This window comes from Myzus persicae, unplaced genomic scaffold, assembly GCF_001856785.1.
Source record: "Myzus persicae strain clone G006 unplaced genomic scaffold, MPER_G0061.0, whole genome shotgun sequence".
In the NCBI taxonomy this organism is placed as follows: domain Eukaryota; kingdom Metazoa; phylum Arthropoda; class Insecta; order Hemiptera; family Aphididae; genus Myzus; species Myzus persicae.
Window position 1 is genome coordinate 96,259 of NW_019103520.1, and position 12,613 is coordinate 108,871.

The 12,613-nt window shown below is 26.9% G+C and overlaps 1 protein-coding gene across 2 annotated transcripts in view; it reads left to right on the forward strand.

Annotated features, from left to right (window-relative positions):
* The window catches only part of LOC111034654 (discoidin domain-containing receptor 2), a 246,444-nt gene that overhangs the window by 88,918 nt on the left and 144,913 nt on the right, over positions 1 to 12,613 (forward strand). For both annotated transcript variants that reach the window (XM_022315962.1, XM_022315961.1), the window contains exon 3: positions 7,315 to 7,417. In XM_022315962.1, coding sequence (XP_022171654.1) covers positions 7,315 to 7,417 — 103 coding nt within the window. The remainder of the gene's footprint in view (positions 1 to 7,314; positions 7,418 to 12,613) is intronic.

Sequence of the window (12,613 nt, forward strand, 5' to 3'; positions counted from 1 at the left end):
ACACCCGTTCGTAGGTTTTTTGAAGAACCACCCGGAAAGGATACATGGTTAAGACCACGCGAACGTATTATAAGGGTCAACAAGTGATTATGCCAAATGACCATTATACATACGCGTAGTATTACAACACACTCACACAAGTACACGAAAATATAGAATATATATATATGTCTACACGTGGTTGTGTATAAGGGTATGTGTGCACAATGGTTAGGGCGAATAAAATACGAGTTATCGTTAGCGTATGCATTATAAATCGATTATTTAATAAAATACCAGGAATGTATTTGTGTGTGGATTTATCCGGTCGGTTAAAAACAAAAAAACAAAACGGATATTACATTAATATCATATTATATATTTTTTTGAAATACAACAACGTGGCCAGTGGATACGTGGAGTGCTGTTCGGGTTCGTATAAATGCATTCAGCTCGTCTGTCTTTCAATACCGTAATCTAATTTAATAATTAACGATATTAATCACAAACATCAAAAACATGTAATAAATTAGGTCAATATTTGGTATACCCAGGGATGTTGGCGTGATTATTTTCAGTGCAATTATTTCTGCAGACCTTGGAATTAACTCATCGTTCATTCATTTTAAGTTCAAAATGTATGAAAAAACCGAATCAACTTATTTTAAATTTTTATTATAGCTTATATTTTTAAAAACTCAAATTTATTCTAAAAATTAATTTGCGCTCTAAGTTCATATTATGTTTTAATAAGAATTTAGGATTAGAACAATTTACATAAAATTCCAACAATTCGTGATAAAGAGTTGGGTTGCTTAGAGTTGATAATTAATACAAAATTAATACTAAATAGTAAAATATGAAAACTCTGACATTTCAAATATGAAATGATTATAAGTTATAACTAATTATTATAATACAATATAAAACAAAACCCCCTTTTTTGTATGTAAGCGCATAACTCAAAAAGTACCCAGCGGATTTTAGTACAGTTTTCACTAATCAATAGGTCTAGATTCAGGGAAGATTTTAATATACAATTTATTCGCATAACTTGATTAATAAAATTAAAAAAATTATTTGTGAAAAAATTACAAATAATTTTTTTTTTTACAAATTAGTTCTAAAGGTAGGTTTTCCTTTACCTTTATTTCATAACTTAGGTCCACCAAAATTATGCGAGATTACAAATAAAATCTTTAAAAAACTGTCTGCTTGAGTGTATAATCCTTACTGGCTGTGGAGTGGGGGAAATGGTCTTGATTCCAAGAATACCAACGATACCAACCAATTTGTTATTCCAGTTCAAACGGCTGAAATTTCCCGTGAAATTAAGCTTTGCAATGACTATTAATAAGACACAAGGTCAAACATTAAACGTTGCAGGCTTAGACTTAACTGTCCAGTGTTTTTCCCATGGTCAATAGTACATAGCTCTGTTACATGCAAACAAAATCTATTTGTACTTTCCTCAGAAGGCGAGACACTTAAAGTGGTGTATCCAGAAATATTTAATGCTTAAGACAAATTGATATAATTGACAAAATAAAAATCATACATCATAACGAAACAAATATATTCCACACTTATATATAAAATTATACTAAAAAAAATAATCAAATTAAATATCTGATATAATTCATATCAAAGTTTTCATATATTTCTAAACATATAATAAAAATGTACTGAAATCCTGAAATCTAGCAATAGCAAAGCATTGCCGGGTCAGCTAGTAATAATATAAGGTTGCAATATAAAATAATTTCAAATTTTAATACCTGATTTTTGTTTCCTTACTATATTGAGTATTTTTTTTTATAAAAATTAAAGTGGTATACATATAAATGTACATACTATGTATTATAGTATTACATAGTGCACACTTATAACACACAGAATACATAATATTTTTATTCGAAGTAAGAGAAAGCAACAGTTAATTTTAAATATTATATCCATATTTATTAATTATTTTAACCATTATTTTTTAATGTCAAACTTTAAATATTTTATTACAATTAACATTAGTGGTGAATTTGTACCGACATGATAATTAAAGTCCTCTGAGTTTAGCACTTTATCTTTTGGTTTTTTTTTAGATTATTAGTTAAAATTTCAGAAACTCGTAGTAACCTTTTTAGTTTAGTAATAAGATAAATTCAATTTTCTGTATTTTGTTAAATCATAAGCATTTCTCAAGAATATGTGCATGTATTGGAAAGTAAATAAATTATTTGATATTATTGGACATTAGGCAATCGAAAACAGTATAACAGCAAAGGAAGATAACAATTAATTTATAAGGGATATAAATTAAATTAGAAAGTTTGTTAAAGCATAGCGTGCTGTCAATACTTTGATCTGAGAGAGGTGATGGTATTTGAGTAGAGGGGGGCATACAATATAACAGGGTATGGAGACATTTTTGTATTAGGTTTTAGCTTGGTTGGGAGTTAACAAAATTATTATTATTTGCATTATTTATTTTGGAACCATAGGAATTTTGTTTATTTGTAGAAATATTGTAATACCGATGACGTTGGAGTTCCTTGTGAACTTCATAAATGTTGTAGTTCACACCACTTGTAACCATTTCTGAGTGTACGTTGGGCAAGTGATTCGATTGTTTTACTGCAATCAGTGGTTAATGAGCTCGTCAATCTCTCGATAGCAGTAGTTTCTTGAGAAAATTGAGATGTTGAACTATGTTCTTACTTTTCTGGAGTCATTCTAAACTTTAATTTGGGTATGAAGGAAAGACAGCATGTGAAATTATATCCTTATTTGTTTCTATTGGTTCTAGGTCAACTGGAATTTGTTTTCTGTCACTTTAAAAACGTTAGTAACTAAAGGGACTGATAACTGCACATTGTCAGCGATGGAAGTATCGATTTTCATTGAAGGTGTTGACAAGTGAAAGGTTAAATATTATATAAGTATACCAAAAAAAGTGAACATCACATTTTAATATACTATGAACAACTTGAACGAAACAAGTTAATCTATAGAGAAAATGAAAGAGTTCTTGAACTTAGTTCAATGTTAAACTTTATAGTCTATAGTTTATATTCTAAATTAACTTTCAAATTTCGGTGGTGTATACCTTTAATATACGTATATTATGTACCTTCGCGAAAGTATGATATATGCGTGCATATTTTAATACTATACGTCTATACTTGACTCTGTAACATAACTTATTCTCTAAAATATAAAGGACGCAAATAAGAGGCGGCGGAGAGTGCAATTTAGCGAAAAGACGTAATGCACCAACCCATCACAGTTCTTGAATAAAGAACCTAATTATACACACTCTAGAAGCAGTTAAATCTTAAATGTACGCTCAAGTGTTTCATAAGAAAGGAGTTTAGGTTAATATTTTATAATTATTTATGTACGTGTGCATGTATGTATATACTTTATAAATTATAATATATTTTAAGTAGACAATAGTAAAACATTTTACATTGTTATTGCATATTTTAATACCCACGTATACAGTGGCCTAATTATTTAGGTGATGTTAGGGTGAGATATTTCCCCCCTAAAATGTTACTGCGTTTTAAGCTCCCTAATTATGCTTTCGTTAAATATTGTTACTCAACAAACTTATTATGCTTTTTCTAGAATTCAAATTTTATTGAAAATACTATAGCCTTAGTTCTGATACATACCATTAAAAAGTATAATTTTAAATTATATTAATATTTATATGAGTTGCATTTTCTATAGAAATTGTATTTACATATTTAAAATAATGTTATATTATACGCGTTATATATTATGGTACATGGTTTTCTATGATTGAAAAACTTTTTAATAATATATTGCAGATTTCTATTTTCTAGTAACGAACCAGATACAATAACATTAAATATACACATAATACTTATTATGATATTATTATTATTATATATTAATATATACACAAAAAAAAGGAATAATTGGCATATTGCATTTTACGAGACTGATAAATTGCTAACAATTAGTGTTTATTAATTTATATGTAAAAAACTTGTTTGACCGTAACAAACAGATTTTATTTACATACCTTATATAATCTATTGTATTATTTAAACAGTATACTGTTGTAAATATTTTGTAATTATTAATAATTTAAAAATATTTATAATTATTTAAGTGATTGTGAATTACATGTATTTATTAAAATTATTTTATGATCTTCATTTCATCTACCCAGATAAATTATAAACTGGTTAGGATCTGAGACGAAATATACTTGTCTACCCTTCTACCCTACTTGTCTAGATAAATAAATTATGTTATTTTTAGATTATTTTTCATTAAGATTAATTCATCATGACTTTTAATTTTAATTTTTCAGTGTATCGTTAAATAAAATATATAAGTAGGGATTTTTGTTTTTGTTATCACAGTTAACATTTAAATAATTGCAAGTTGTGATGTATATAGTACTGTAGTAGGCACGTTACCATTTACCATTAATCATTTATACGGTTTGTTATTATTTTGCACGTGACTTTCGTATACTAGACCTGCTTCACATCAAACGCTCCTTGATGACAACACACATACAACGCTTATCAAACGTGACTATATTTTCTGTTCATAACAGGTGTTGAATACGTAAAGCTACTCATGTCTAAATATCGTCAATTTCCGTTTTGATTTAGTTTCGTAAACACCTATTATTTAAACATCCATATAAAAGAGCTACCTATCTACTTATAATGTTTTAGTTATAACAGTTTACTTAGGTTTACAAATAGTAGATAAGGGTTCTGAATAAATATTTGGATAAATACCATAAATCCAAATCACAATATTATGATTATACTTTATACATTTCCCCCGTAAACTTCACAAGTACTTAGTGTTTTGTGCCGGTTTATATGTATAAATATATACAATCATTACTGTAGATGATAAATTTATATTCATTATTATTATTATTATTGCCAGTGTGCGAATGTGCGATTTGTACATTATAATATTGTTTTTCAAGCTGAAATAATAGTTCTCTATTACATAGATGACGGCTAAACGGCCTATTATATTTGTCAAGTCTCCTCCGACGCTCCCACACCCACACACCGTCTATATTTTGGTCTATATTAATTACCTAGCTTCATAGTTTGTTCGTGAATGTGCCTCTAATAGTCCCGTATAGTTAATGTAATAAATAATAAATACAATAAATACTTCTGCATAGAGTAGCGAAACTTATAGGCAATAGCCAACAATATCTGTTTTTTATATTCGTTTATATGTTCAACCGTAGTTCCAAGCTCGGAGCTCCATCTATAACTCCTACGACTCATAGAGACCACATAGTCAAAGTCTATGATTATAATAAAAGTTTATATAAAATAGTCAAAAAATTTATCATTATGTTTGTATACTCAAGTGTAAATTTATATTTAATTTTTATGAGCCTGTGTTGTGTGAAAAGTGTATTCATTAATTTAGGCAAAAATTCTTTCTGGCTAGAATACTGCTTGCTGACTTTATTTGTGAGTAGGCTAAGTTACTGATTTTATATACATATTTTATTACCAATATTATATTGTACCGTTGGTCCAAAGGGGACATATTAATTTATTTTTTTATTTTTCTACAGTAAAAGGTTAACAATAATCATATTATTACATTTATCTGTGAATTCATTTTTACTATATAGTTATAATAATATAGCAACGCATACCAAAAATACAATCGTTCCCATTTTTAATAGATTACAATAGATTTCAGACACAGACGTATATCCTACACCTATATAGTATATATTACGTACCAATACACGCCGAATTATTCACCCATGTAACTCATTAGTATAAGCCTTATATCCAACACTGATTGAGCAGCTTACATCCACTGAACTAAATAGGTATATTATAATTAGTGTAGGCAATGTATTTATTACAGTTTTTACACACACAGATATACCGTTGGTGCGTTTTGATACCCATTGAGTACCACGTAGTGACCGGTGGCGTGGATTAATATTCAAAACTTCCAGCCTCGTACATTTTGATTTAATCTGAATCAGAATGTATTGCAATATAAAACAATACATTGTTGAAATAAAAATGTTTGATTGTGATTTGCGAACCAATAACGATTATTCCGACGAATTTTATAGAGCAAAAATATTATTGTAATACAAATCGAGCTTCGATGATAATAAAAATAGTAATAATACCTTTTTTTTTAACCTGAAATTACTGGTAGTAATTAATAAATTACTTATTAGTTATTTTGTTGGTCGAATAACACCTTAAGAAACTGAAAGAAGACGAAAAATGACAATATTTTGAACGCATGGATTGATACGCACTTTTAAAAAAGCTTCAGTTCGTGAAATGAAACAAAAAAATATAAAGTTAAGTTTTAATAAGCATCGCATGCGAATATTGTTACGTATTGAAATGCATTAGGTTAAAATTTTTAAAACGCATCTGCCATTTTTTGTAGTTTATCAAACGATTAACGTCTCAAGAATTATGAAAACCTGTAAGGGTTTATCATTTTATTTTTAATTGAGTGACATCTAATTGTTATCAAGCCACCAGAACATGGAAAAACAGCATGACTTCATATAAATATTGATCTTAACGATGCTGTTTATGATCCAGCAAACATACCTACACAATATAATAATAATTGTTAAATCGTTTATTCAAATATACGTAAATTATAATATTATATATTATGTAACAGTAATACACGAATAAAAATAAAACAACAATTAAAGAAATATATTTGTTTTTGTATGCATTTTAAATAAAAATAAATATAAAATATCTTTCAAATTATCAGTATAAAAATTCAAATTGTTATCTTCACATCCATCTGAATCTAAATAATTCTATATAAAAGATATAAAAGTATCTTTATCTTATCTAGATATTTTTTTGTTATCTGTGGTCATCAATGATTTTATTAGAAATGTAATTAGTGGTCCCTTTAGAGAAAAGTAAAAACAGATATAGGATGATAAACACCATTCATTATATTTTTAATATAATATTGCTATGCTTATCTCAGTGTTATCTCAGGTAATTTATTAGGAACCTGATATTTTTAACGATTTTAAGATTTTTAAATATTTTTTTTCACCAATTTCTCTACAACCTGACTGCACACAGAGTTCTATACATATATAAATTCTCTTAAATGTAATATTTTAACTCACCGTTGTCTAGCCATGGAGGCGAGCGAAGTGGTACTAATACAAAATAATTCATTTGTATAGATTTTTATTTTATTATATTATTACTGCAAATTGATGGTAATAATTATTATATTTTGTACTTAAATTGAATAACTAATAACTGTTAATTTTGATTTCAGAAGAATGCAATAATTCACTGGGTATGGAGTCTGGCAAAATACTAGATTCAGATATAGTTTCTAGTTCTTCTTATGACTATGGTACTGGACCACAAAGAGGCCGGTGAGTGATAATATTCAATTTCTTACAATATATAAAGCCAATAAATAATTGAACATAAATTAAAGATTGTTATACGTACTATATCTTATACTTATAATATTATTAATCTATTCTATGTAAATTATGACGTCCTACAATTAAATTACATTAGATAAGACCATAACCAACTTATCAATTAATTAATTAAAACTATAAATATACGATATCTATAGTGGATATTGTTATACATACTACACATGATTAAACAATAGTTCTTGTTACGGTTGGTAAATAAAATATTTAGGAGAAAACAAATTCAGAGGTGTAATTAACTATTTTTTCTTACAATAAACAGTCTTGCAAAAAAACTTTTTTGATGTTTACTTTCAGTTTTGTTTTGCATTATATTTATTAAGGTACTTATATAATATGAGTTCAATGCAACTGACAGTAAACTATATATGTAGCATATTTACTTATTATAGATGAATTTTCGTGTAAAAAACAACTGCTATATCATCCAAAATAATTCACACACAATTACGTTGGTACGTCTTAAATTAAACTTAGTTTCATTTTCTCTGTAGTTTACCTATATGGGTATATGTAAATTAGTCGATGTAATTTAATAGTTGACTTTAAATTGTGAAATCAAATTAAATATTCTGAATAACATATTGTTATAACTATCGTTGAAAACGTAAAAAATGAATTTTATTGTATACAATGCACGTATCGCATTAGGTAACGTTCAGAACATTAATTGAATTTCATATATTATATATTTCTTATATATTCGTAGTATAATGTGCAAATATTAATTCAATTGATACTATGTCGTTATATTTTTTTCTCCCAAAACTGTATTACTACAATCTGGTTTGCTTGTGTAGTATAATAATATTTAAATATGCTTCAGAGCATATAAAAAATATGTATTATCTTGTTCTTTCATTGTTCGGTTATACCTAACACATATTTTTTTTAAATACCTCACTAGTTTTTTTATTTGAATGTACCTAAATTATTATATTATTTTAAAAGTCTTAATTGGTTTATTACAAAAACTGGTTCATGATAGATTTAGGGAAATACCACCTATTTTGTAACAGTTATTATATTTATCACCACATTAGCTTATTTTAATACACTCTCTTTCATAATATTTGTTCATTTTATTACATTCCCACCAATGTCTGCGGTGCAAACTGCATGTGACAAGAATTTAAGATTGGGGGGAGGGGGTTATCATAATAAATACAATTATATACTTTCCATGTTGTAAGATGCAAGGGTTAACGATCCTGGCACGTGGTTTGATAAGCGGTGAACACTCGTTATTTCAATAACAACTTTTAAATATATAAGATAAAAGTTATCTGAACATTTTATTTATTTTAATTTAATTTAATTTTTTCATTATATATTATGAAAGTATTTAGCTATAACTATTAACAATAGCTATTTTTTGAATAGTAAGTAACCCATGTTTTTGATATCATGTCTTTTTTAAATAATACATTTTTATTGTTGAAAAAAAATCATTCACTATATTTGAATATGGCGATTTCCTGTTTTTTATTGAAATATTATGCTGCAAAACATTTTGTCTTCGAAAATGTTTATAGTATAAAATATCCAGGGAATATTTATTAAAAATTTGAAACATATATACTCATTGTATTTATATATCGGTAACTATTAATTGTATTTAAAATCAATGTTACACGAGTGATGGTTCAATATTTACACATTAAAATATTTTATTTTATTTGTAACTACCTAGTGTTTCTAAAATTAAATATTAAATTTCATTGTATAAAAATAATTATTTGTACAAATTCAATAAAATCAAAAAAAAACATTTTAGCTAATAATTTTTTTTTAATGAAAATAAAAATATCTCTATTTTCAAACAATATGATTCCATTAATTTTATCAAACGAAAAATTAAATATTTTAATAATGAAAATGAATAAGCATTATTACATCCCCTTAAGCATTTCCTCCCTATAAAAAACATTTTATTCCCTATTTTATAATTATTTCACTATACATGGTTTAATCTTTGTATTAATTGTGTATTTATATTTTCCAAATTAATGTATTATGTAATAATCAATTAATTGATAGACTAATTGGCAATTGCCTTAAAACATTTAAAATTAAACAAAAGTAATATCTTAATAAAATAAAACATTTTGTTATTGATTTACTATATGTGCGACATATTAGTAGGTATGTAAACAAATTACAATATATTGTTCATCATTATCATTGTTAGAAAGCAAAACTAATTTAATCCAATAAATATTTTTAATATTATCAACAGACCTCAATTTATTGTAGAATTCAATGAAAATAAAAGCAAGATTTTAAACTTTACTTAATTTACTTAATTGTTAATATTGAATAGATACCTACAATATACATTGTACATATTCAACTTTATTGATTAATTTTGATTGCATAATCATTTAAAATAAGTTATTATTTATTATTAGTACTATTATCGTTTAATATATGTATTTGAAGTTCAAAAATTGCTTTTTTAAATTGTATTTTCTATTATAGCTAAATATAGAATAATATATTAACATGTAGTACCTATACGATTTCTATATCATTGTTTAGAATTCAAACTAAAAAATCATTCGAAATTAAGCATACTTTCTCAATTAAAATATTTATGCAGATCAGTCAGTGACCACTTGTTTAAAACTTCAACATAATAAAAGATACTATGATGTCAACGGTTTTATAAATTATTCAGATTAATAATTACTGTATGGTATAATTGTAAACGTTGATTGTGCTTAGTGCATACTATAATCAAGATAAACTTGACGAGGAACTGAGGAAGAAATATTGGATTGAATAGTTTATTTATGCGATTAATGACTGTTATGGTTTTTTCAACTCTGTCATAAAATATACCTAATTAATATCATTGACTATAATGATTGACGGCGGGGAGCATTATAAACAAATTACGATTTTTTTAAAAAAGTACTCAGGGTATTTACCACAAATTTTTGAATGAAAATCTAACAAATGATAACTTGAGACTTTTGTTCATAACGATACTACACAATTTTCCTAAAATGTAGGGATACGATTTATCGTTTTCTATCACTTTCAACGCAGATGATGCATACGCAATCAGAAAGAGGTCATTGACGCTCTCCCATTTTTACGTTTCGAAGAAGATATTTCAATTGCTGTCGCGTTATATTTATCAGGATTTATTTTTTCTTCTGATTTTATTTTATATTTTATCTACCTACATCCCCCATACTGAGGTTATAATATGCCACCGCGTTTTTTTTTCAGTCAGCCGAACAAATTTAACTACGTGACCGAAATACATCGGAAATTTTAACGAATTCGGCAGACTGGAAAGATGCCCTGACGTGGGTATACGGCATCGGCAATATAGGTGGTTTCACGGTCGTGTACAATGTGTACATAGATATATTGCATATTCGTCTATCGATGTGCTCACATAATAATAATAATAATAATAAATTCGTTCACGGTATTTTAGTGTATACATGCCTCCATAATATATAATATTATACTCACGCACATGTGGTTTCCGCAAATTACTATCGTCGTTTGTTGCAGTAGCAAATATGATACGTATTTATTGCCAATATGAAAATTAGGACACGAATTTCGATCACAAATACAAAATTTAGTCGTTTGCTCAAATTAATAACATTTGTTCAATGCACAATTTATATTATAAGATAGATAACATAAATAAAGGTAATGTAAGTTGAAGTTTGTTTAGAAATTTTCACGGAATTCCTAAATAAAAAATCGTATTTTGAAACGTTGAAATTGTTTTTGAAAACAACAGATGATTGTAGACTGAACATTGTATACATACTAATTATAATAATCACGGACTAAAGTGTCTTATAAAAGTATAGTGAACTAAGTTAGTATACTTACAAACATATTGTATCAAAAAATTGAAATCGAACAAATAAGATAGATACCTAGTACATAAAATAATCAAATTCAGATATTGATTTTTGGTTGGTTCAAGTTGAAAATGACATTATAGAACAACTGAATAATTGAGTATTATTGTTCGATATAATTATAAAATAATAATGACTTAATTCTTTAATCAACAAATAAGTGTTTAGTTTTAACATTAAATTAATGGTATGTCAGTATATATTTTTGTTGCTAAAATAGAGATTTATAAATTAGAATAAAATTAGAATAATGGAGATTTATAAATGCAGTATGCGTACTAAGCGACATTTAATAAATTTGAAGCTGTCAACAATAAATTTTTTTGGTAATTTTTAGAGTAATAAACAATACTTCAACAATTTGTTTTCTTTAAAAAAAATTAAAAATTATTTGGGATATTCATTTTGTATTTTTTAGACTTTTAGTAGTGAAAAATAAATCACTTTTCAAGACCGGTTTTCTTATTTAAAAATTTTAAAAGCATTTAAATCCCCATCTCGATTACAATAATATCAATTTACAGTTGAAACGAAAATGTAAAAAATAAGATATGTACAACAGAGCTGCAGCAACTTCATATCTATACCTGAAGCTTATGCAATACTCTGGGCTTCGGTGCAGATAACCTCTTTCCTATCATAATTAAGTCTTGCGGACTGGTCGGCGAGGCAATTTTTTTCCACCCATCAAACCCCATCCCCGAAGCTACCCTCAACCGTCCGATGACCTTCGGTCACCACATATGTACCGATTTACACGACAATAATAACATGTACATGTACCGTGTGTACGTGACCGATTTTCCACTCTCTTCAGTACATCCGGGTATCATGAGATATATTATTATACATTCGTATATATCAGTAAATCGGCCGCCTAAACCTTTTCTTTGTTTTACCGTGACCAAACCAACAATATTGTTTGTTTCTTTATGGGATCTACCTTCAGCTTGGGAGCATTATAGTAATATATAATATCTATAATATTACTTACCAAGAAAACTGTCAGCGTAGGCAACGATGATATAACTTAATAAATGTCTCTGATCTGGGATAACGCGTATATCTACTAATAATGTTATATAGATACCACCACCGTCTCGTTTTGAAAAAAAAAACTAACAGTAGAAAATTGTTTTATCATTAGCCACAACAAATATATATCATTTATTCTTAGACTCATCGGTAGAGTTTTTTTTTCGAATTCTAGTCCAGTAAGATGACA